This window comes from Haliaeetus albicilla, chromosome 16, assembly GCF_947461875.1.
Source record: "Haliaeetus albicilla chromosome 16, bHalAlb1.1, whole genome shotgun sequence".
NCBI lineage: Eukaryota > Metazoa > Chordata > Aves > Accipitriformes > Accipitridae > Haliaeetus > Haliaeetus albicilla.
Window position 1 is genome coordinate 20515282 of NC_091498.1, and position 23359 is coordinate 20538640.

The following is a 23359-nucleotide window of genomic DNA, read 5'->3' on the forward strand; positions in this document are numbered from 1 at the left end:
TATGCAATTAACATCTGCTGCTGATGAGCCACACTGGCACGCTTTCTAAACACAGATGTGTTATGGAGCAAATTGCCTAGAATTGTACAGACTAGAATGAGTTAATAAACGGAATACTATGTTACTAGATTACTAGAATTCTTAATGTGTGTATGTAGTTCCTTGCAAATGAAAAGCTTTCCTAAGTGCTGAGAATTTGTTCTGAGTGAATTTTTAATATCATAAAATCTTAGTCCTTTTCTACTGTACTCATTGCAATTTAATCAATTTAAATGGAGACAGGATATGATTATAAAGGCTAAAATTATTCTAAACAGGACTAACTTGAACTCTCTGGCTTACTAAATAGAAATACTATACTTTGATAAATGTACATATAGCTTGCCTAAGCCTCACTTGAACACATATTTAATAATACAACTAAAGTTATAGCTTAAATATACTTTTTTATTCTTAGGAAGTTTCAGAAATTTTTGCCTGTTTCCCAGCTTGAACATCTTCACAGCTATATCTGAACAATTTCAGTTTATTGCTGCATCTTGGCTGTAAAAACTGCATTAGAAAACTTGTGTTTTAAAAATCAGCATCCACTTGAACACTACTAAATCATGGATGCACATCCCTTATACTTAGATAGTCTATAAATTTGCTTCCTCAAAATTTGAAGTCTGCATTACATTTGATCCACAGGTGTCAATTTTAGGAACAATCATAAAAAATAAGATGAGCTTGGGGTCCTACAAAAGAAACGGTAAGGAAAGGACATACTTGTTTTCTTGCAAAAATAAAATAAAGCCATGCCGATAATGCATATAAAGAGAAAACATTCTTGGAGAACACAGTGATCACAGTCATTTTTCTGAGGACATGTTGTATTCACTTGCAGCAATTCTGTGATCTTCAGCATGAGTTTTCATTTTATAATAATAGAACCCATTCCATTCAATGCATTTGAACTTCTGTGGTTGTACAACTGAATTAAAAACACGAAAAGACTATAAACTGTAAGTGCCATCTTAGTGCTGCAAGTACCAGTTACTATCTCCTGCTTATCTCTCCAGGGTGTCACATATCCACCTTCCCGCAGCTTTTAAGTTTGGCATTTTCCCTAGGGGCCATGAAATTCAATGTTTTAGCACACAGAATTCACCATTTTCTAGTGTCTGTATCTATGTACCACTGAGGCTTATTTGAAACTGCCTCCTTCTGTTTCGTTTTCCCTGCATGAAGTTACAATTTGTCAGGGGGTAGAGTTCCAGAGCTAGAAAGGACTCCATATCGTGATAAGGGAAAGCTAAAAGCATAGATGCATATACAAATATAAACATACAGGCTGGAAAACAGCACATGAGGCAGGAGAAGGCAAAACTGCTGTAACTACAGACACTCTTACTCCACTGACTGTTGCCCAGAGCCTGAAGCAGGTTCTGGGCTGGATTAGCTGGACTTCTACATTGTGGAAACTGAGCCTTCAGGAGCAGATACACCGAACACGAAAGCAAACAGTAGAAACCAAACCATCGTGCAGTTCATGATTACATCATCTAGTCCAACATCCTGTATAATACTGGCAATTCAAGTTTTATGCACATATTTTTTTTTAAAGCCCTAATCTTGTTGGTTTGACTGAAGCACAGCTTGTGTTTTTACTAAAACGTATCTTCCAGAATGGCATCCAGTCTCAGTCAGAAGGGATCGAGAGACAGAGTACAGATTACTGCCACTGGGAGTTTGTTTCAGTGATTCTCTAGTTTCATCTCTTAGACATTTGATCCTGTTACATCTTTCTTCACTGAAGAGCTGTTCAGTACCCAGCATTTTCTTCTGGAGGAGATACTGTTGCTCGCTCTTCCCAGCTTGCTGCCCAGAGCTAACTGTTAAAAGTAAGAATTGATGAGGGAGTCCTGCACCTTTGAAGACATGTTTATGAAAAAAAAGTTAGAAGGCCAGTTTTCCTAAACTCAGAAGAATCATACATCAGAGTTTTTTGTTTTGTTTTAAATAAACCATTGGTCTAAAGGCTCTCTAAAAGCTCTGACTCCTTGGCATTTACTCAGGACCTTAATATCATCGGCTCTATTACAGTGCCTGTTTCTTTGCTGCTTCATCTCAGCACTTCTACTCCTGCTGTTCCACTTGCATACACTTCTACCAGCTAATGACCGAATCTTGTTTTCAGCCCGTCCCCTGGGAAACCTCTTTGAATATGGGGTTTAACATCTGCTCAAGCCTTGCCATCTGGGGGGGAGGGGGTGCGTTGTGCTTTTTTTTGGCAGGGTGGAGCAACTATTGAGCTCATGGCTACATAAAGGAGCTTAGTGGCTTCTTTACATCCATCCTGAACAAAATTTCAGCAAAGTTTACCTTAGGGGTGAAGCCAACTCCTACCTGACTAAGGGGGATTAAAACAAGCTGTGCAACCACAGGTTGGGCACACTATAGCATCCTGCTTGCTTGGCTAAAGCCAACCTCAGAACAGGGACTCCATAAGGAACCTCCCTTATGCTGCCCACTAAATCTCTGCTTTATCTCATCATTATAGTAGTGACATACAGTAATCAAGACGCCTCACAACTTTTGTCTTAAACCTAACTTGGACATTTCAAAGGTCTCACATAAATGGAGAGAATAAACTCTTCATCTCAAATAATTTTTGTGGCTATTTTATACATTCTAGTTTGTAAATGCTTAAAAAACGTAAATGCTAGAGCTATTCTCTGGCAATGTAGCATCTGTCTCTCCAGCAGCAGAGGGAGGGACAAATCACTTCCCCACTCCCCCCTTTCAGACCTTTGTTTTCAACTCAAAGGTTGTACTAAGTCTTTTGCCACGATGTCCTGCTGGGACCTCATGTCAACCTGCATGCCTGTGGTATCCTTGACAATCCTTTCAGTCTACCAAAACCTGCCTGCATTTTCTGTTCTTAAATGTTCTTAATTTCAAAACTGCTTGAAGTATCAAATAGCAAAGAGTCAGCTAGTGGTATCAGTAGAAATCCAATAGAAACTGGTCCCTTGAATAATTGCTCTTCACTTAATCACCTTTTTACCAAGAACTGTAATTTAGGCAGTTCTCAATCCCTTCAGTGTATGCCCAGGGCTATAACCTACTATGATATTTTACAGCAAAGACGTCTACTTATTCTGCACCATTTTTCCAGCCGAACTAGAGAACTCCTCAAACAATCACCTTTGATGATTTTACACCAAATCATGTTGACTATCATCAGTTCCATTTTGTAGTTTCATATCTGAGTCCCATTTGAGCTCTTTCTTTTAAGACTAATATAAATAGTTACTTGCAAACTTTGCATACTGGCACAATATTTCTGTCCATACTTTTTCCTTCCTATTGCCATCTTTGATTTAGCAGAAGTAGCTCCAGCATAGCTTTGGGTGCTGGTGATTCATCCAGCTGCTCCACGTCCAAACTCCCTTTGGATTTGTAGGACTGGTCGGTACCTTCACATGCAAGTATTTTTTTCCAAATCCTGGGTTGATATTTTGAATGCTGTTGATGCAGGAATACACTGTCTTTGCATAGCTGGAGTCAATTTGGTTGCTGTCAAATCTGTTCTGGCACGGAACAGTTGATAGCAGCATTTATCAGTTACTATCTTTTTTTTTGAATATGTAGATGGCATAAAAACTGATGCAAAATTTTTTAGAAAGATCTGGGGAAAGCACCCAAACTTGACGAGGCTCAAGAAGGATCTTTGATAGCTGTGTTCCCATTATACAAAACTTCTGGCTTCTAGCTTTTCATTTACTAGAGAAATGGTAGAGAATAGTACCTCAGAAAGGTATACATGCTAAGCAGTGCTATGTAGCCAGCTCCAAGGGAGTATGCTACTTTATTAAAGCTGACAAATACTGTCTTTGTTATTGTTCCAACTTTCCAGGGAAAATATACATGACTGCTAAACCCAAGACAGTCTATGAGAGTATATTTATCTTCAGGAGTAATTGCAACTGATTTGTATCCAATGTTTGAGGCCTGCGCAATACCACATCTGCCTTTTATGAGATAATTTGAGAAACTCTGTTCTCCCACAGCAGCCTGAGGTTGTCTACAAGTATTTGTACACAACAGAGAATACTATTGGGCAGCTAATCTCTGCAGTATGTATACTTTTTTTTCTGTTCCGAGACCAAGAATTTGATGAGGCTTGACTGCCTAAGGGACACATTTCCCTCCAACATTAACTCTTGTGGTTTGAAAATTGACTTAAAAATTAAACTCTTGTATCAAGTCATCTGCTGCACCTTGCAAGATATTTATTTATGCGTTGGTAGGATATTTTTCGCCTCCTTTATTTGCTAAACAATTTTTGCCAAAGTCCTCACTAACTGCTGTGCTGTGATGGCTAGGCTTAAAGTCTCTTTTGTCCTGCTAATACTGTTCAAAGAAAGTATCTGACAGAAGCGGGTATATTTATTTAATTCTGACAAAATTTCACTGTTCAAGATGCTACAGTTCACCAATCCCTTGTACTTTGATGTCAGTTGTCATCTGTTAGGTTGCTCCACTGAAACTGCTAGTATGTCTGTTTTCTTTGATCTTTACTATTTCATCTCCCTCTTAAACACTAAACTAGCTGTGGCAAATGTATTCCATCAACAAATTGTTCAGATTTGTGATAAATTCTTTTTTAATGTTATGGATGTTTCTTCTTAAAGCTGGTGTCCAGTCTACATGAAATGTCCATGTTGAATGAATCTTGCAGTTATTAATTTCTGTGAATCATTTACGCAATTAATCCTGCTGTGAGGCTAGTTATTGTTATTACTTCTGGGCAAGCAAAGACGTGAATGCAAGTATCTTTGTGAATGCAAACATTCCTTGGCATACAATGTTTTCTTTTTCAGAGTACTCAAACTCTGGACAATTGCTTACACATTCTTATGCGTAGCATTTTTTTGTCCTCCTCACTTTTGTATACAAATGGTAGCAGCTCTGGCATAAGCCTCTCCAGCCACAGCACCTCAGCTGACAATGGTTCGCATCCCATTGTGCTTTTCTTTGCAGCATTTGGCATCTGTGTATCTGACAAAGAGTATTATGTATAACCAGCACATTGTGAGCCCTTTGTCCTTTGAAGTACTTATTTTTCTTTTTAGAGAAGATATATTCTGTTTCATAAGTTGTTGGATCAGCTTAGCATCTACGTTCTCTCTGGTTAAAGGCATTATTGCTTTGCTCCTTTGATAGAAAGAGCATTGAGATTTGATCTCATTATCTGTGCTGTGATGCAAAAGCATGGAAAAGACTTTGTTGTAGCATTTTTCTAATGGTATTGAATCTACAGTATTTCACCTTTTTTTACATTTTGGGCTATATCTAGTATTGGAACGTGACTGCAGATCTGGGCAACTTCTAGAAGAACACCCTATGGCATCATGTCCTGAAATTATGCTACATTGCCACTTCGGTCTTCCAGGTCTGTATGTCTCCTGGGCTTATTTAGAAAGCCGGCTATTCATTGCTGCTTCGCCATTTAGTTTTATAAATGAGGCACTCATTTTCTTAGTTGCAATAAAAAAAACTCGAAAACATGTATGTAGTGTAAATCACAGTTTTTAGCATTATGTAAAAAAACCCCACCAACAAACCAGTAGTAAGAGAAACTGAAAAATCTGGTTTTTAATCCAGCAACAATCATGGAAAAAGTTACTCATTTGGAAAACGTATATACAAAAGCAAGTCTGTTAAGCTGTTTCACATATGAAAAGACATTCCAGATAAACCTGACTAGTGCAGATTTTGCCAGCTGAGATGGTACCGGTTAGCCTGCCTTAGGCCATTCTCTGGGATGCTGGCCAACTGAGAAAGGATGGCCTTCAAAACCAGGCTGGCTCCATCCAGGCTACCTGTTGGGAACAGCCTGTGGCCCATGCTAACTCCATGTATGGGAAATGTTGGCAAGACCACTAGCACAGTAGCGTGGTAAGGAAGTTTTAACGTGGCATTTCCTGAAACCGTTTAACTTGACTAGTAAAGACATAGTGTCCTTTACCAATTTTCTAAATCATATCACTTTGAATTTATATTATTTTCTATCGTATTTGGATTTCTGCCTTTCTATTTGATATGCAGTTTCTTTGTTCATGTGCGTTCATTTCAGAGTTGCTCCAGGATGGGCTGTGAAACTTTTTTTCTTGATTGCATTATCCGAGTGTTCAATAAACTCCTCTCACAAAAATAACTCTCAAAATTTCATCAAGTATATCACTGCATGTCATCCCCCAAATGAAGACGTGACAGTGAATGTCTCTGTATACTACCGATTAAATTTTACAAATCGCTATGCACCTAACTCATAAATAGCTTTGCTTATGTTATTGAGACTACTCATGGAAGTGAAATTACTTCAGGGACTAAATGCTTGTAGGATAAAGCCTTCAGAAGTGACTTAGAGAGGACCAACTTAAGCAGTCCAATTCTGATTTTGTGACTGAGTCAACCCCTCCAGAAATGACAGCTCTGTTCATAGTGATTTTCTGAAAAATTTCTGACACATCTTCGGCCCTTTTTTGTTTTTTACTAAACCTGGCAGAACAAAAGGCTGGATTTTCCCAAATGCTTAAGAAGTGTTTGCACCCTGTGCCCACTATAAAGCAAGTGCCTTTAAAGGAAACCCATGCCTCCACGCATCCCTCCTTCCTCACCAGCCATCCAAGCCGCTCCGAAAACGGGAAGAGTACGTGGTAAAAGGAAGGACTTTCGACAAACAACGGATTCCACTTAAACCTAACGCGGCCCATGAGTTCAGGGCAGAGCGTGTGCCGGCCTTCCCCGCCGCAGAGGCGGCCAGCCCAGCCCCCCCCCCCCGCGGCCAGCGGCGCCTACCGCGAGGCCGAGGTCGCCTTCAGGCCCTCTCCACAGCCCAGCGCCGCTCCCCGGCCTGCCCCGAACACAACACGCCCCCCGAGGTGGCGGGCCGGGCACCGAGCGAGCCCTCACACGGAGGAGGAACCAAGCGACGTCCGCCCGTCCGTCCCTCCCCTCAGCCTGCCGGGGCGGGGCGCGGCCTCCCTACCAGCGCGCCCCGCCGCTCGCCGCTCCGGTTTGGCGGGGCGGGCGGCGGTTGGGCGCACGGCGGTTGGGCGCGCGGCGGCGACCGTTGGACTACAGGTCCCGTGGCGCCCCGCGGCGCGGAGGCGGGGCGCGGGCGGCGGAAGGGGCGCCGCTCCCTGGCGGCGGCGGGGGGCAGCTCTATCCGGGCCTTTGGCGCTTTCCCTTCCTTTCGCGCCGGCGGCCGCTGCGAGGCGGCGGGTCCATGTGCGTACGGCGCGGCGCGGCCCCGGCCCCTACCCTCCGCCTCCTCCTCTTCCCCCCGCCGCCGCCACCATGGACCCCAACACCATCATCGAGGCCCTGCGGGGTACCATGGATCCGGCGTTGCGGGAAGCCGCCGAGAGGCAGCTTAACGAGGTGAGGGCGCCCGATGGGGCCTGGGCCGGGGCCGCGGCCGCCGCGGTACTGGAAAGCGGGGTGTGGGGGGGGGGAGGCGGCGCGGGCGGCGGGGTCGGGGCAGGCCTGTGTGAGGGGGAAGCGGGGCGGGGGCGGCGGGAAGGGGCCGAGGGCGCGGGGAGACGGGGCTGAGGGAGAGGGGGGGGGTGGAACCCCCCCCCCCCCCCCGCTCCCTCAGCCCCGTCTCCCCGCGCCCTCGGCCCCTTCCCGCCGCCGGGCCCTGCCTGGTGTGACGGCGGCTGCAGGCTGGGCCCGGCCGCCCGACTCGCATTGTCCCCGGCACATGGCAGCGGGGCCTCAGGACGGGGCCAGGCCAGGCCATGCCATGCCATACCGGGCGGGGCTGCTCAAGGTGGGGGGGGGTATTTAACGGCAGAAAGCGGTCGGCCTTGGGAAGGAGGCCCCCGTTGCTTTTCCTGTCGGGTAACAAATTACCTCCATTGTCTTCCTGCTCAGTCGGGGAAAGGGTAATCTATAGAGGGATGTTTAAAATCGTCGGTGGCGCAGGCCCCCGGTGGCTCAGAGGCTGGACCCAGTCCTGCCTGGGACTATCTAAGGGCAGTCTTTGGATGTGGAAGGCAGTAGTTTGTCAGCGGGGAAGGAGGTAGCAAGACCCCCATCGCTGTATAAGTAGCGCAGCCTGTTAGCTTAAGAGTGGCCTGGGCTGGGTTCAGAAATAAATCGGATAGCCTGGCGTTATTTGGTGTTCGTACAGATCGTTTGGACTCCGTGTTCGGCAGCGCTGTCCGGGTAGGTGTGCTTTCTGGGTGTTGTATCGACATGTGCTCGGAAGACAGGGTTCCCAACCCAGATATGTCATCCACTTAGGCTACACTCATGTGTCATATTGGGATATAACAAAACCAGCAGGTCCTAGTTCCACAGGTTTCAATTTTGGAAGGTTATATTACTGTCCCACTTAACTCCACCTGGTAGGTGAAAACTTTTCTTTGTTGATGAGACAGAGCCGTGGGACTTCCAGACATTTTGAAAAAAAGACGTTTTAGTCTTTGACTCAGAGAAAAGGTGATAGCTTGATGGAGGAGGTGAAGGATAAGCCTGTGTGGCAGCTCTTGTGGTGCCTTTAGTTGGCCTTTTCCACAAATGTTTTTCCTTGTGCTCTTAAGCAGACTTTTGGCCTGACAAAATATATTTAATGCAACAGATGTTCAACAGGGCTTAGATAAAGGTGGGCTAAATGCTCTGCTGGCAGTAGAGAAACTTCCAAAAACTAAAGGTGTAGCTTCTCATATTGTAAAAAAGTGTAATTAAGCTGAATTCCTGCATGTCATTTAATAAGTGAATGGCAAATAAATATTAGGTACATTTGAAATAGCTGTAAAACTACTCCATGTTTAATTGAGGTTTGTATAAAGTAATTGCCTGTCTTTTCTATATACTTTGGTAAAAGGAATTTTAGTGTTTTTTATTTAAATAAAAAATCAAAATAATTTAATTTGTTATAAGGACAGTAATATATATGAAAACTTAAGCTGGCCCTAAAATGCCTTTTTTTGTGTTCTATGCCTGTCAATATCTATATATAGTAACTTGCTTGAAATCTATTTTAGCTCTTTTCTGCAGGTAATGAGTTGCTGAACTTGCAGGAAATTACGTTCTCTGCCAGTCGGGGTCTTCATCAAATGGCTAACTCTATTGCATGAAGGATCTTGCTCACCAGCAACTGGCTTTTGTTCACGCTTTTGAATCAAAACATCATGGTCTATCATGTACTACACAAATATTAAATTGGTATAAAATCCAAATATCTGTGCCCCTTTAAAAACTCCAGACATTATTGAACCAGTGTATAAGAATTCTTTATTGTTGGAAATGTAGCTTCACTGATCTTTCACAGGCCTTTTGTCATAAAAATATTTGTTAAACTCTAAATCTGCAAGCACTTATATGTGTAGTTTTAGTCACATGTGTGGTCTTGGTTTTGCATAGGCTTGTTGAAGTCAGTTATGCATTTGCTTGCAGGATACTGGTCTAAATTTGTTACCTGTTAGGGTAATTGTGTTACCAGTTAATATTTTATTTCAGGTATGGGGGTCTCTTTCTCTGTAAAGATGAAATCACACAACAGTGAAAGCTATTCTTGCATGTGGCCAGGCACACACAAGTGATTTTATAATTTAAGTTTAATAGTTGTCCTTGGTTGACCTTTTAGTTTACCTTTAATTTGTCTGAGGTGCCTCTGTTGAGCTGATGAGACTGGTTTTCAGTAGAGTGGTCATTTTACCTTATCAGAAAAGAACGTGCTTCAGTTAGTAATTGATATTACTAATTAATGGAAGAGTTAAGTATCTAGATCTGTCTTCATCATACCCTATCAATCAACAAAGTTTCCACTGACTGGAGAAGGGAACTGGGGTGTATGATTCTTGATTTGTCCAGGCTTTGTTATTTTTCCTTTGACCTTGACTAAGTCATGAATTGTTCTATGCTTTATTTCTTCTTTCACTAAGTTTTATCAGGTTATATTGCCTGTGCATAAAATGCTGTGAGAACTTCTAGAGTTGAGATATGCTAAAAACAAATGCAGGTATTTCAGTCTCTTTGGCTTTACTTTCCGCACTGTGAAAATAAGTTATAGGGAATGATTCCACTAGCTCTTGTGTCTGACAGCTTCTTGTGTAGTTTCCAGCTGATGATGTACCCTGAGTTGTTTGCCCATCTCTTTCCCTGTCTTACAGGGGAAAGCTGTGTTTTACAAGGACTTAGAACCAGACTCTTCAAGTAAGCTACTGGAAAGCAGCAAGAAGACGTTGTTGCCTTTTGAAACAGTCTTTGTACTGCGTGTATAAACTGCTTCCCAGAAATGGTGATGAAAATAGATATTTTTAACTATGCAGCTATGGAATGACACTCTGAAAATGATACACAGTGTGTTTCATCTTTTAATATCAACATATTTATAAAGGCGCAGTTGCTAGATAATACTTTCCTTGCAGGTTTCTTTGTAATTCCAGGGAATTTATAACTTAACTGTTATGTATGTCTTGTAAGTATCTGAGATTAACCCTGGTGCATACGAGCTATTAAGACATCTTTTTGGACTAACAACCCAATTTTTGTGTCTGAGAATGTTTAAAAAAAAAAAAAGCATTCCCCAATAACTCATAATTTTTTAAGTCAAGGCTTAACAGTTTGTTTATGAAACTGTTATCCTGTTGCTCTGCTGAAAAAGTGCCTTTCAGAAGTTATGTTTAAGCTTTTTCATGTTCTAATATAAATGACAGGGAAAAGAAAAATGCTTTAGCTTGTTGACTAGTCACCATAGCATGCCATCAGTTTAACAGGATGCAGTAGTGCCTAGTTCAGTGTCTTTCATTGCCTGCTTAATAGATACAAATGTCAGAACGATGGAATGATTAAATTAAATGATTGAACTCTAACTACTGGGAGCTTTGGAGTGAAAGGTCATCAAAGGGGGAAAAAGTAAACTGCTTATTACGTGGTACCTTTCACCCAGGAATTTCCAAATGCTGAAATGCCATGTTTTGGATACTTTGGGGTAGGTGTTTATAGTGTTACCCCCATCTTTAACTTTTTTAACCTTTTCTAACGTGGTCTTCATGTATAACACCTACAGCTATATTTTGTAGTGTGAGTAGCAACAAGAACAGAACATGAGTTTCCTGGCTCTGATTATCAGATCATGCATTCTCTTTTAAAGTTGTTAGTATGACATTTTACCAAAAGTACTTGATTATTTTCACTTTCCTTATCTTTCATCTATATATTTTGGTGTGTGCTAGATGAGAGATGCTTTGGGAAAGGATGGTTTTAAACTGTATGTATCAACGATGGTCCAACACCAGAAATCCCCTTGGGGGCAGTAAGGAGCCAAGGGAGCTTTGTATTCATTAGGAAGAAGTTACATTCTTAATGCATGTTAACCAGTACGAGGTAAAATCCTAGCAGATGGGGCAACTTGCCACTTTCTCATGACTTACCAGATAGTACTGTGTGTGCTTAGCTATCCTTCACTAAAAGCACATTCCTTTTTCCTGTGTGAACAGAAGAGCAAATAGGTTTCAGAACTTGTAGACAGTATTCCGATGAAATGAGTATCAGGGATGTTTGTGAGATCTGATAAGCATGTATGTATTTTTTGTGGACCTTAAACTGGATTTGCATATACATTGTAGCTGCATAAGAGGTGACAGAACTAGCTTGCAAAAACCTGAGGTCAGAATGACTTCCACACCTGCTGAGTTCTTAAAAAAGAATTGAAGAGTGCTACAGGGCAGTTTGCTGATTCAGCATGGCCTTACAGTTCCTGACCTTACCTTTCTATAAAAAAAACAAACTGTTTCATCTCAGTGTAATAGTTGTGTTCACCTAGTTCTGTTATGGTCTAGATCAAAAATTGCATGTAGTTTTTTTTTTTTTTTCAAAACTGGAATGGGGGAGATGCGTTGAATTTGTTTTTTTTCCAGCTCCTTTAAAAATAAATTGTAGCCTTTATTTAAATGTGTGCTACTTTGAATAACTATATAAATAACCTAGGGTTCTAGTTCAGCAACATATAGTAAGTATTACCCTTCTGGTTTGCTTTTTTGGTAACCGTAAAGGAGGTAACTATAGTAGTGTGTCTGTTATGGTATGTTGAATTCTTAATGTCTAAGAACATTGGTTTTATCATTTAGTGGCATGCAGGCGTTGTGTGAGATAAGAATAATTGTAGTATTAAAGACAAGTGTAACTGACTTTAGTGAGTGTCATTACTGAGGAAAAAGTGCTTTTCAGTGTCATAATTAAACTGGTGATGGTTCATATGCTGTGAACTGGTCTTTTTAATGTTAACTTCAAACTTCATTTACATTTCAGATTATGTAGCTGGCATAATGCTTTTCTCAAAAGTGTGTTTTAGCACATGGCTGACAAACTAACTCAGCTAGGAAAAACTGCAATGAAATATGCAAGAAGATTGTATGTTCTGGGACAGTGATTGATATTAACAGACAGTGGTGCAGCGTTTGTGGTCTGATGGAATACATTCCTCAGCTAGTGAGGCTGCATAGCAAAGATTGCTCTTGGGAAAAGTCCCTGAATTCTTTGGCTCTTAGACAACAAAGTCATACCAGTGACATGGCATGTTGGAGGATTTGTAAGGGGGAAGGACTTGAGATGAGTTTTGGTTTTGTTTTTTTAAACTGTTGAGTTACGTGTTGGGAAACAGACTTTGACAGAACCTTTTTTTTTTTCTTCAGTTATCGTAGTTCTCTAAATGTAGTATTTATTTTAAAAGGGTGTTTGTAAACAATGGGCAAGAGAATAAAAGACAAAGTTTTACTGACGTCAAAACTTTAAAAGTCATAGAAATTGTTTCTAGTCTCCATGCAATTTAGAGTATGTGATAGCAACCATTGTGAAATCCTGATTTTAATTCTCGCATGCTGGAGCCATGGGACTTCTGTGTAGAATGACATTACTTGCCAGTGGCTTTCACTGAAGTAGCGTCAGTGCATCCAATTCTTCTGGAGACTGGGGCGTGCATGGGCCAGCAGAATCCTCTGCATTCAGATAGTACTCTGATAGACTTTTAATTAATCTTCATTTGCAGCTCACCTTTTGTGTAGTGAAGTATTCTGGCTAATCACATGCACTAAAACCAAAAGCTAGTATTTGTATAGAATATGTACCTAAAATAGGTGTGGGTTTTTTGTTTGTTTGGTTTTTTTTAGCAGTGCTGTCAGTGAAGAGAAACATGATGTCCTCAGAGGCAGCCATCTTTGGAGAGTAAAAATACTAAAGATTAAAATAGCTGAAATGGATGTGTGTTCAGTATTTTTTAATGCCGTAGATACAAAATCAGCACCTATGTGGTGTCTTTTTCTAAGTTCAGTTGGTTTTTTGGGTGCCAGTAAAACATAGGATGTTCTTTTTAATAGTAAAGCAAAACAAGGGAGCAAGTGACAGGTTACTGTAGTACCTGTGTTTTTATTTGACGATTCAGTACACACATGCTTTCATGTAGCTGTGCCGACTCCTCCCCACACTTCAGTTTCTGTGGAATTGCCTTCCTTTCGGTGGCATGGAAATGGGGTCATTGTAAAGAGTTTGGAAGTCCTTTATATTCCATATAGAATGCATAGAAGTGTTAATGTAGCTCTGTGTGAATTTAGTTACGAACTGAATCGATTAAGAGGAGGCTTTGTTTGGAAGGTACAAGGTATTTTACTTATGCTACCTTGTATTAAAAGCACAAATTATTTCTGGTCTGAATCTCTCCTTTGAACTGCTAGTAGCTCGTCTTTGTGGTTGACTGGTGTCTGATGCTCAAGATGTTAATAAGGATGATATTTGTAAGATTTAAAAAAAACAAGATAATGTTATAGATGTTTTGATCCTATCCTTTAAAACTTGGTAGAGTTCAAAGAATCTGGTGAAAATACATTAATCCCACATACTAATATAATTAACATTTCTAGAGAGCTTCTCTAGCTTGCTGTAGGCATAGGCTCAGTGCTGGTTTTTTGTTTGGTTTTTTTTTTTTTTAATGAAGGAAAGATGATTCTTGGGTATTTTACTAAATTTCAGTGTGTGGTAGTTTTGTACACTGCTGTATTTTTTGTTGCTTTTTGCTTTTAAGACAACATTTTTGTATTCAATTTGTTTTGTTATTCCCATTAGTTCCTTGACAGTTCTTAAGCAATTACCATATTTTTTACTGAAGTGGATAGTTTTTATTAAAAGGTTAGTTGTCATTTATCATGAAAAAGGGAAAGTAATCCTTCATTTTTTTTAAAATTATAGGATTAAATGCTTATCAATTTCCAAACATGAAACACATTGCAGATTTTCACTATTGAAAAGGTAGCTGTTAAGTTTATCATAGTCACTGTGGAAAGACATCAGTTTCCACTTTTAAGTCCATTTTATGCAGACTAATACAGCCTTATTTGTAGGCGAGTTAAAGGTTATTGAAACTGAAAGCTTTCTTCAGCAAGTTCATAGTAACACACTTAAGTACAGGAGTACTTCCTCTGACATTAATGTTAGGCATATAATTGAATACTGTGCTGAATTAGGGTCTAATGTCATTTGGTATGTGTTGCAGGCGAAGTGTGTCTATTAGTGTTCCTTAAGAAAAGAATGAGCTTAACGGACCTGGAGCTGTAGTAGAAACTAATACCAACAAGTAAATTTTATTTTAAATGTATTTATTCAACCATTACTTGACAGTTGAAAACAAATACTTCTTTTCATTTGAAAGTGTATTTGCTTCTTCAGGACTTTGGGGATCTCAGAGGGACATGGGTGAGAAAGATGCATGCTCAAGTTGCAGTGTCAGTTACTCCCAATTCATCAAAATGCACTCTACAAATAAACATTTCAGTTGGACCAGATGAGAGTGTTGCTTCTGTGGGTTTTCTGTAGCCTGTACATTTTTAGTGCACAGGATGAATATGTACAATGAAGTTTTAATGTTTTGGGGAGATTCTTAAGTCAAGTTTGTTCTTAATTTAAAATCAGTTTCAATTAACAGGAGATGGAAAACAAGCTACACTAATCAAGTCTCAGTACAAATGCATGAACAAATGTCATGTCCCAGGCTGTCCCTTTTACGCTTGTTTGTACTAGAATCTATAGGAGATATTTGCTGGGAAAAGTTAAAAGTTGGAGAGAAGAACCTGGTGCTGTAGGAGTGAGCTGGGCACTGTTACGCACTTAGGAGGAATGTTGACATTTCATACTGTCAAAAGAGCTTTTGGTCCTACTAAAAGAATAGAAGAATAATTTCTGATTATTTCTCTTTATGATATTTATGATATTATTTGCTCTGCTGCAGTAACTGACACAGTTGTTTGTTTTTGATAAATGGATAGTGTAATTTCAATGGTTTTCAAAGTATTAATTTATTAGCTTTCTCTAGGGAGTAATAAATCGAGTAACAAGTAGGTAAGAGGTGTTTTCCTAAGAGTTTAACAGGTTAAGTTATGTAGGTCTATGCAGTTGTCTTTGATAGAAGTGCTGCAAAGAACGTATGAAACAATATTGACATGTAAGTGAAGATAAAGCAGAAATATATCTTGGCAATTTGAATTTGGAGTAATTAGATTAGAAGGGACCTCTGCAGATCATCTGGTCCAGCCTCCTGAAGCAAAGCTGTTTTGAAGTTAGATGAGGTAGATCGGGACTTGTCCAATTGAGTTCTGAATATCTCAAAGGATGAGGTCCCACAGCCTCTGTGGACAGACTGTTGAGTTTTTTGTGCTTAGGAAAGGTGGGTAAGGGTTGCTATAATAATGTTAAGGTTATTTTCCTCATATTGAAAATACCATATAATATTTAGTGTATCAATGACATTTCTCATTGCTGTAAGAAAAAACACATTTTGTTTTCTTTGTAAGTGAACTCTTGCAAATCCTTGCAAAGTTGTTACTCTGCGGATGTCACTCCATTTAGGTCTCCATACTGTTGGTTTGCTTTATACTTTGTATAGTTACGCTGATAGTTGCTGCAGTAGTGCATAAATGGTCACTTGAAGCTGTTTTTTCAGAAAGATGAATTATGAGTTGCACAGGCTTGCTTAAGGCTGGGCTTAGTTTTAAAACATAGTTGCCAGCTGTTTCTTGGATTATTATATAATGAATTCATACCTTGCTAAAGGTCACTGTAAACTTGCTGCGGTTGGGTTTTTCTGGCTATTCAGATATTCTTCTTTCAAGTAAGTATTTGTTCTGAATTAAGAACATGTTTGGTGACAGGTGAAGGCTGATTACTGTTTAATGATTTCTTCAACTGTATTACCTTAAACGGTAGGGTTTTTCCTTCCCCATGGCATCTTCAAAATACAGCGAGCATGAAACTTTGGAATGCTTTGGTTGATTAGCTGACTACTGTGAAACTGTTTGAATTGCTGGTATTCTATTGATTGCATTACATCATTACAAAGATATTGTAAAACCTAACGGGAGTATGCTAAAACTTAAACTATGACTAAATAATATTCTTTTTTTTTTGTTGTTCCTCTACAGGCTCATAAGTCAGTGAACTTTGTTTCAACTCTGCTTCAGATCACTATGTCTGAGCAGCTGGATTTACCAGTGAGACAGGCAGGCAAGTTTTCAAATCTTTTTTCATTGTATCTACTTTAATGGTGCATACACACAAGCACATACGCAGATACTGTTGAAGAATTTGAATAGTTTTAATCTCAAATGCTCCAAAGTTGGGAGTCACTCGAAGTACAGTCATCATGAACTACATCTGGCACCATACACTGAATAGGGAAGACAGAAAGAAAAGGTGGCTGGCTCTTCAGTGATTGCTCCTGTTTATCTCTAGTGGTAATAATGGTCTTTGGGGGAAACAGAATGGTTTATGATGCTAGTACATTTCATCCAAGGAGGTTATTTAACCTTGTACTAGTAATGCTAATGTTTCTAAACAGTTGAAGAGGAAGAAAATAAATTATGTCTTTTGGAACCTTGCACATGAGCCATCAAAATTGGATATTGCATCTTAGCAACTCCAAACAGCACCTTAAAGCTGCTATGATTACTTGATAGTGGTTTCTAATATGATACTTCAGTGGTTTTTCTGACAGTTCAGCAAGTGTGATCTTGATCAGTTATTTGGATCTTCCACGTAGTAGACTATTCTAAGTTGTAGCATAAGCCTAACCTGCATTTTTATCTTATAGCTTGGGAGTACCATTCAGAGGATGACTCAAAAAGTATAACATGCAAAAAAAGGGGGAGGTTTGAAAACAACCTCTGAAAATTCAACCTCAGTGTAAGCCAATTAAAAACCGAAGCGGTCTGTAGAGAGTAGAGACAACTCATACAACACATAGCTTACAAACAGTGCATATTTTTCAAAGTAATTAATAATAAATCCCACTAAGGACAGACTGAAGTCTGCATCACTTCAGTCTTGTAATAGCAATATCTGCTGAGTGTTTCTTACCTTTGCAGACCCTTTCAGAAGCCCTTTGCTTTCTGAATCTTCAGAAGGTGCATATGAAATTTCAGAAGAGAAGTTGCTTTATGGATTTGTGCATAGAATTAGATTAATAGTAACTTTGTTACTAGTTTGTCATTTGAGATTTCCTGTTGCATTTTGTAAGTCTTTCTTTCCATGTGCTGTAATCTGTGTTCTGCCACATAAGCAGTTTGGTTGTCAAATGGTAAACGCAGGCATTTGTGCCAGCAGCCTGATTGCTACAAAGTGCTGTGGCCCATAACCTTGGTATAAAGGAGCTCTGTTTCTCTTTAGCATTCACTCCTGTATCACAACTTAATTAGATTTTTTTTGCTTACAAGGCATGTTTTAGATAGTCATTAGTATTGATTAGCTTTGTTTTAATGAAGATACTGAGAAAATAATTATAAAGGATTTTTAAGAAGTGTGTTGCTAAAATGTCCCACAACTATTTATCTGTAGCACAGATAAAAGCAATACGTTTAGTATTTTTAGATGAAAACACATTCTTTACAGAGCTAAATATACAGGCATCACAATAAATGGGTAGAAGAATATCAACCTAGTAAATTATTAGCTTAATAATTTGCATGGTTTATGTATTTTGATTTTCCTACTCAGAAATGGTCAATGAATTAGTCATTTCAATCAGTTTTGTTCTAAAATAGATTTGCCTGCAAAATGCATGTTTGTTTTGTACTTTGAATGGCTATCAGCTGAATTGCCACTTTTGTCTCACAGGGGTTATCTACTTGAAAAATATGATAACCCAATATTGGCCAGATCGTGAAACTGCACCAGGAGAGATTCCACCGTACTCCATCCCAGAAGAAGATAGACACTGTATTCGTGAAAATATTGTAGAAGCCATTATTCACTCTCCTGAGCTGATTAGGTATGCAGTTTTAACCTGGTTATGAATTGGCTGTGGTTTCTAACTGTTGGGTTTGTTTTTTTTTTTTTTTCTCCCCAGAACTAAGATCACCTGTGTACTAAGCATCATTGTCATACACTGTGTATCCTAAGCATAGAAATAATGTAGATGGAAAAACAGTTTTCAACTTGTGCAGCATGTAGAAATTTAAAGTTCCTCAAATGGAGAATATTAAGCAGAAAGTACAGAACCTAAACCTTCTAAACAAAACTTGAAATAAGTCTAAATTTGGGCAATGTTAGTTGTTTCAACACCACAATAATATTATTAAAATAATAGTAGTAACTTATTTAATAATTGTGCATTTGATTTCTAGAGTACAGCTTACTACTTGCATTCACCATATTATCAAGCATGATTATCCTAGTCGCTGGACTGCAGTTGTGGAGAAAATTGGATTTTATCTTCAGTCTGACAACAGTGCTTGTTGGCTTGGAATCCTTCTTTGTCTTTATCAACTTGTAAAAAACTATGAGTAAGTTTTTTTCTACCATATGAAACAACAGAATTAATAAATTTGTGTGTATTATTTGTATTCTGTATGTATATTGTGACCATGTAGAATTGTGTGTGGGACTGTGCAGAGGTGATAGAAATCTAGTTTTAGAGAATATTCTTGAATACTTGCCATGCAGAGGTTGGCTCATTTATCTTCTCCACTAAGAAATTACAGAAGAACTGCCTTCATTAAAGATTTGAGACCAGAAAAAAGAGAGTATTCTAAAGCCTTAATTTGGTAGTTGTTTTTTATGGATTGATAGCAATAAGAAAGTCTGCTCAAAGTCATGACTTTTGCAGAAGATTATTACTTGTTTAAACCAGGTTTAGACTCTTAAACAATTTGTACTCTAGGTATCAGTGACAGTGAACATATAAAGATTTCAACATGTGAAATCTTGAATGTTAGGAAGTTCCAAATTAGTTGGCTGACTTTGGTATGATCATTTTGATAGCCTCATCCAACCCATCATAGGAAATCTTTCTCAAAGCCCACTGTTCTCCTATATGTAAGGCATTGGGCTAGAATACAGGTCAATGTTCTTTGCTCTGTATCTGATATTATGCTCAGAGCTTTAAAGTTGAGGTTGCACTTTGAGAAGTTATGTGGGGCTTAGCAGCTGCTGCTGCTGGTGTGTAGGAAGCTCATTTGAGCTGGGTCAGAGAAAAGTGCGATCCTGGAGTCTGCGAAATGTTGTAGTGGAACTGATGGAATCCACAACTTTTTCAAAGCACTGTCATGCGTAACATTTTTGTTTCAGGTACTTGACTTAAAATGCTGCATTGAAAAATTTCACTCTAATGAATTTTATGTAAATTAGTGTAAAACAGGTGAATATCAGTTTTCTCAAAAATCCTTTTTTTACAGGAATGCTATAAAGACCTTTGTAATCCCATGTTGGAGTTTATTTGGTGGCTGAAAATTGCAGGTCCTGCTAGGAAAGGAAAATAAACTAATTTCTCACTTGATGTTCAATTTAAACATCTTTAACCAAATGTACAGCAGAGATCTGCAAGATATAAAGCATGAAGTGTTCGCTGGTAGTTTATTATGATTATAGCAACCCTTGTTTAGGGAAGAATTTTGATACGAGCACAGTCATTGCGTGATTAACTAAGGTAACAGGTGTGTTCATAATCTTGGTTGATCAAACACTTCAGCTGAGGCCAGCAACTGCTCATACTTGTTTAGCTTTCTGGTCAAGTCAACAAGGGTCGGTTTCACAAATCATGTAGGAATATGCACATTTCATTGTGTAACAATATGGGTGCAAGCAGGTCTCTAAAATTTGTTAAATTACTTATGTCTGTTATGACTTTGATAAAGTTTTTACTGCTTGAGTTGTAGGAATATTTAGCTATTGAATTTTTTTTCCCCTTAATGTGGAAGGTAAATATCTTGGGGCTTTTCAACAGGTTTTTTTTTTTGCCCTTCAAATCCAGCCAGCAAGATCATATGGCTGCTCTTTGCATAGTTATTTTTTCTGGTCTTTTTCAATAGCGTCTTTTGTGGCAACTAGAAACTGAGTTTTCCTGAGCAACATTTAATCCTTACATTTAAGTTTCTATTTCAGAAAATACATGGAAACTATATTATTGAACAGGATTTTGGAGCTCAGTGTTCTGTAGCAGTTTTTACAGAATATGCCATCTGGCAGCAGATTGAGTAGACTTTATCTTGTATTTCTGCAAATTGGCACTCTTTTAAGAGGCTGAGCATTGATATTTAATATTAGTGAAAAGTCTGCTAAAAATGTATTAAAAAAACCCAAAACCGACAACAACCACCAAACCAAAACCCAACACCCCAACCCAGAAATCTCCCACAAGAGTCCAAGAGTATAATAGTATTAATTGCTTAATCAAAAAATGAAGCTGTATGGTGTTAAAGTGATATTTTACTTTGTTCTTATTATCATCACCAGTATGGACAAGATCCTATTCTGCTGTGATAACTCTTGAGTCAATAAGGACTTTCTTCTTTGTAAGTTAAAATTTGGGGTGAAGATTTCAAAATGCAGCTTCACGTCCTTTCAGGAATTTTGAAATGTTTTGAGAAAGGAAATGGAGCCTTGTTTTCAGGATAGGCAAACTGGTGGACTGTCACCAGCATGGGAAGGTGCGAGCCACTATTTCAAGGCAGTTTGCAATCGAAGCTTGCTCAGAGTCCACCACATAGCCTTCCAGCCTACATTCTCTATCAGATAGTCAGATTTGGGCAAACTAAATGGTAAGATGTGAGAGACATCAGTGGTAAACTGAGACTTCACCATTTACTTTCTTCAATGTCAGTGAAGTAATCTAGCTTCTGGAAATATTTTGATTAATGATGAACTCTGATAAACGTATTTCTTGAATTTTACTGAGTAGCCTAGCATCTGCCGTTCTTGGCAATAAATGTGTACCTTTTGCTTGCAGTTTTTGTAGTGCTCTGATTGCTTTTCACTATAGTAATGGTGTGGCTGAACATGATGAAGTATTCAAAGTGAGTAAGTTGGCAGGAGTGCATTACCAGCAGAAAACTAATGTGGATATATAGTGGAGTAATGGATGCTCAGCGGTTTTCTAACTTGCCTTTTAACTGTAATGTTGTCTGACTATAGCTTTATTTCAAACTCTGTAACAAGAAATGGCTAGGTATTTTTTTTAATCATACGTTGTTATGAATGGTAATATAACCTACTTGTGTCTACACTGGGAGAGATGTGGACTTTTAAAACTCAAAAGCTACCTGAAATGTCTACAAAACTAGTTTGTTCTTATCTAAAGGTACAAGAAACCAGAGGAGCGGAGTCCTTTGATAGCAGCAATGCAACATTTTCTACCAGTTCTGAAGGATAGTTTCATTCAGCTCTTGAGTGATCCATCTGATCAGTCTGTCCTCATCCAGAAACAGATCTTCAAAATATTTTATGCCCTTGTCCAGGTAAAAAATAACTTTGTATGTACTTGATCAGTAATTTAATTTAAAGCATTATACTTTTCCTTAAAATAGTCAATGACAGAACTATTAACAATATTAGATTGCATCCAAATCATTTACCTAAACTACTCAACTGTGTTACAAATCACAGGTTTTTGGTATGCTTGATTGTGCTGTACTTTTACTTTTGTACAGTGCTATTCCTGGTGGCATTAGATAGAACTTATGCACACCATCCTGTAAGGTAGAGTGTTTGCTAGAAAACAGATTAGAAAATCAGTTTTCTAATGACATTGTAGAGGCCAGCCTACATAGAATTGCCAGTGTAAATGCAGCAGTTTGGAATGAACAGTTAGTATGCTCTTAATTGCTTCAGAAATTGGTGTAACATCCATTTAAGTAGTGTCTTAGCATTGCATAAGCAGAGTGTATTTGAGTAAAGACCTCTAGCACTTTTGAGGATATTGAGGATATAGACTAGGTTGTGTTAAGTTCTTTAGCCTGGTTTTCCGAGACATTTGCTAATCTTTCATGGTAGCTAAGTGTAGACAAAGATTTGAAAGAGCTAAAATTCAAACTGAAAGTAACATTATTTTCGTATTGCTTTATAATACATTTGTCCTCCCCCCCCCCCCTTTTTTTTTTTTAAATAAGTACACATTACCTTTGGAGTTGATAAATCAGCAAAACCTGACTGAATGGATAGAAATCCTGAAGACTGTTGTCGATAGGGATGTACCAGCTGTAAGTGGCTTTTGGCTTTTTGTATCTTTAAGCTTAAATATTTTTCATTTGTTAGAATGTTAAGAAGTTTAGCTTTTTATTTCTGCATTCTTTTTTCTCAACTGATGCCAAGAAAATAAATTTTTAAGCTAAATAGGGTGTTTTAAACAGACTAGACAAATTTTGAAAATGTGTAGCTTGTATGGGAGTTCTATTGTTTTCAAATTATAGCACAGCTTATTTTGGCTTCTTGTTTAAAGAATTTGTTGACCACTTATGCAGCCTATATCATGGAATTTATTTTTAGATATTCTGTACTATATACTTCTATTAAGCTAGAAGTGCAAATGGCAGGTTAAAAACAAAATATGCTATATAGTTTTTCAAAATACATATAATTTGAACTCTTTGTGAATAGTTGGTAAATAATATTCCCCCCTCCCCCCCCGCCCCCGGCCCCAAAAGGAAACCCTTCAAGTTGATGAAGATGATAGACCTGAGTTGCCTTGGTGGAAATGCAAGAAGTGGGCTTTGCATATCTTAGCTAGACTTTTTGAGAGGTATGTTCTTTTCCATTATTATTTTTAAAAAACCAAGCAAGTCTTCAAGTCAGTAATATTGCTGCACCCTTGAATTTGCATACTTGCTTCTAATTCTAGGTATGGAAGCCCTGGTAATGTTTCCAAGGAGTACAATGAGTTTGCTGAAGTGTTCCTGAAGGCATTCGCTGTTGGTGTTCAGCAAGTAAGAAACACTGAATGTATGGGGTATTAGGATAAGTTCAGAGTTAGTAGTGATTTCTTATTTCACTATTTTCTGAAAAGGCTTCTTGTTCTTCTTCATAGTTGTTTTTTTTTTAAGTACAT

General features: G+C 38.8%; 1 protein-coding gene across 1 annotated transcript in view; it reads left to right on the forward strand.

Annotated features, from left to right (window-relative positions):
• The first annotated feature begins 7197 nt into the window (after nucleotides 1–7197).
• The window catches only part of IPO7 (importin 7), a 38527-nt gene continuing 22365 nt past the window's right edge, over nucleotides 7198–23359 (forward strand). Inside the window, exons 1-8 of the mRNA XM_069803817.1 lie at nucleotides 7198–7434; nucleotides 16467–16548; nucleotides 18157–18310; nucleotides 18666–18824; nucleotides 21617–21773; nucleotides 22425–22514; nucleotides 22959–23053; nucleotides 23153–23237. Coding sequence (XP_069659918.1) covers nucleotides 7351–7434; nucleotides 16467–16548; nucleotides 18157–18310; nucleotides 18666–18824; nucleotides 21617–21773; nucleotides 22425–22514; nucleotides 22959–23053; nucleotides 23153–23237 — 906 coding nt within the window. The 5' untranslated portion in view covers nucleotides 7198–7350. The remainder of the gene's footprint in view (nucleotides 7435–16466; nucleotides 16549–18156; nucleotides 18311–18665; nucleotides 18825–21616; nucleotides 21774–22424; nucleotides 22515–22958; nucleotides 23054–23152; nucleotides 23238–23359) is intronic.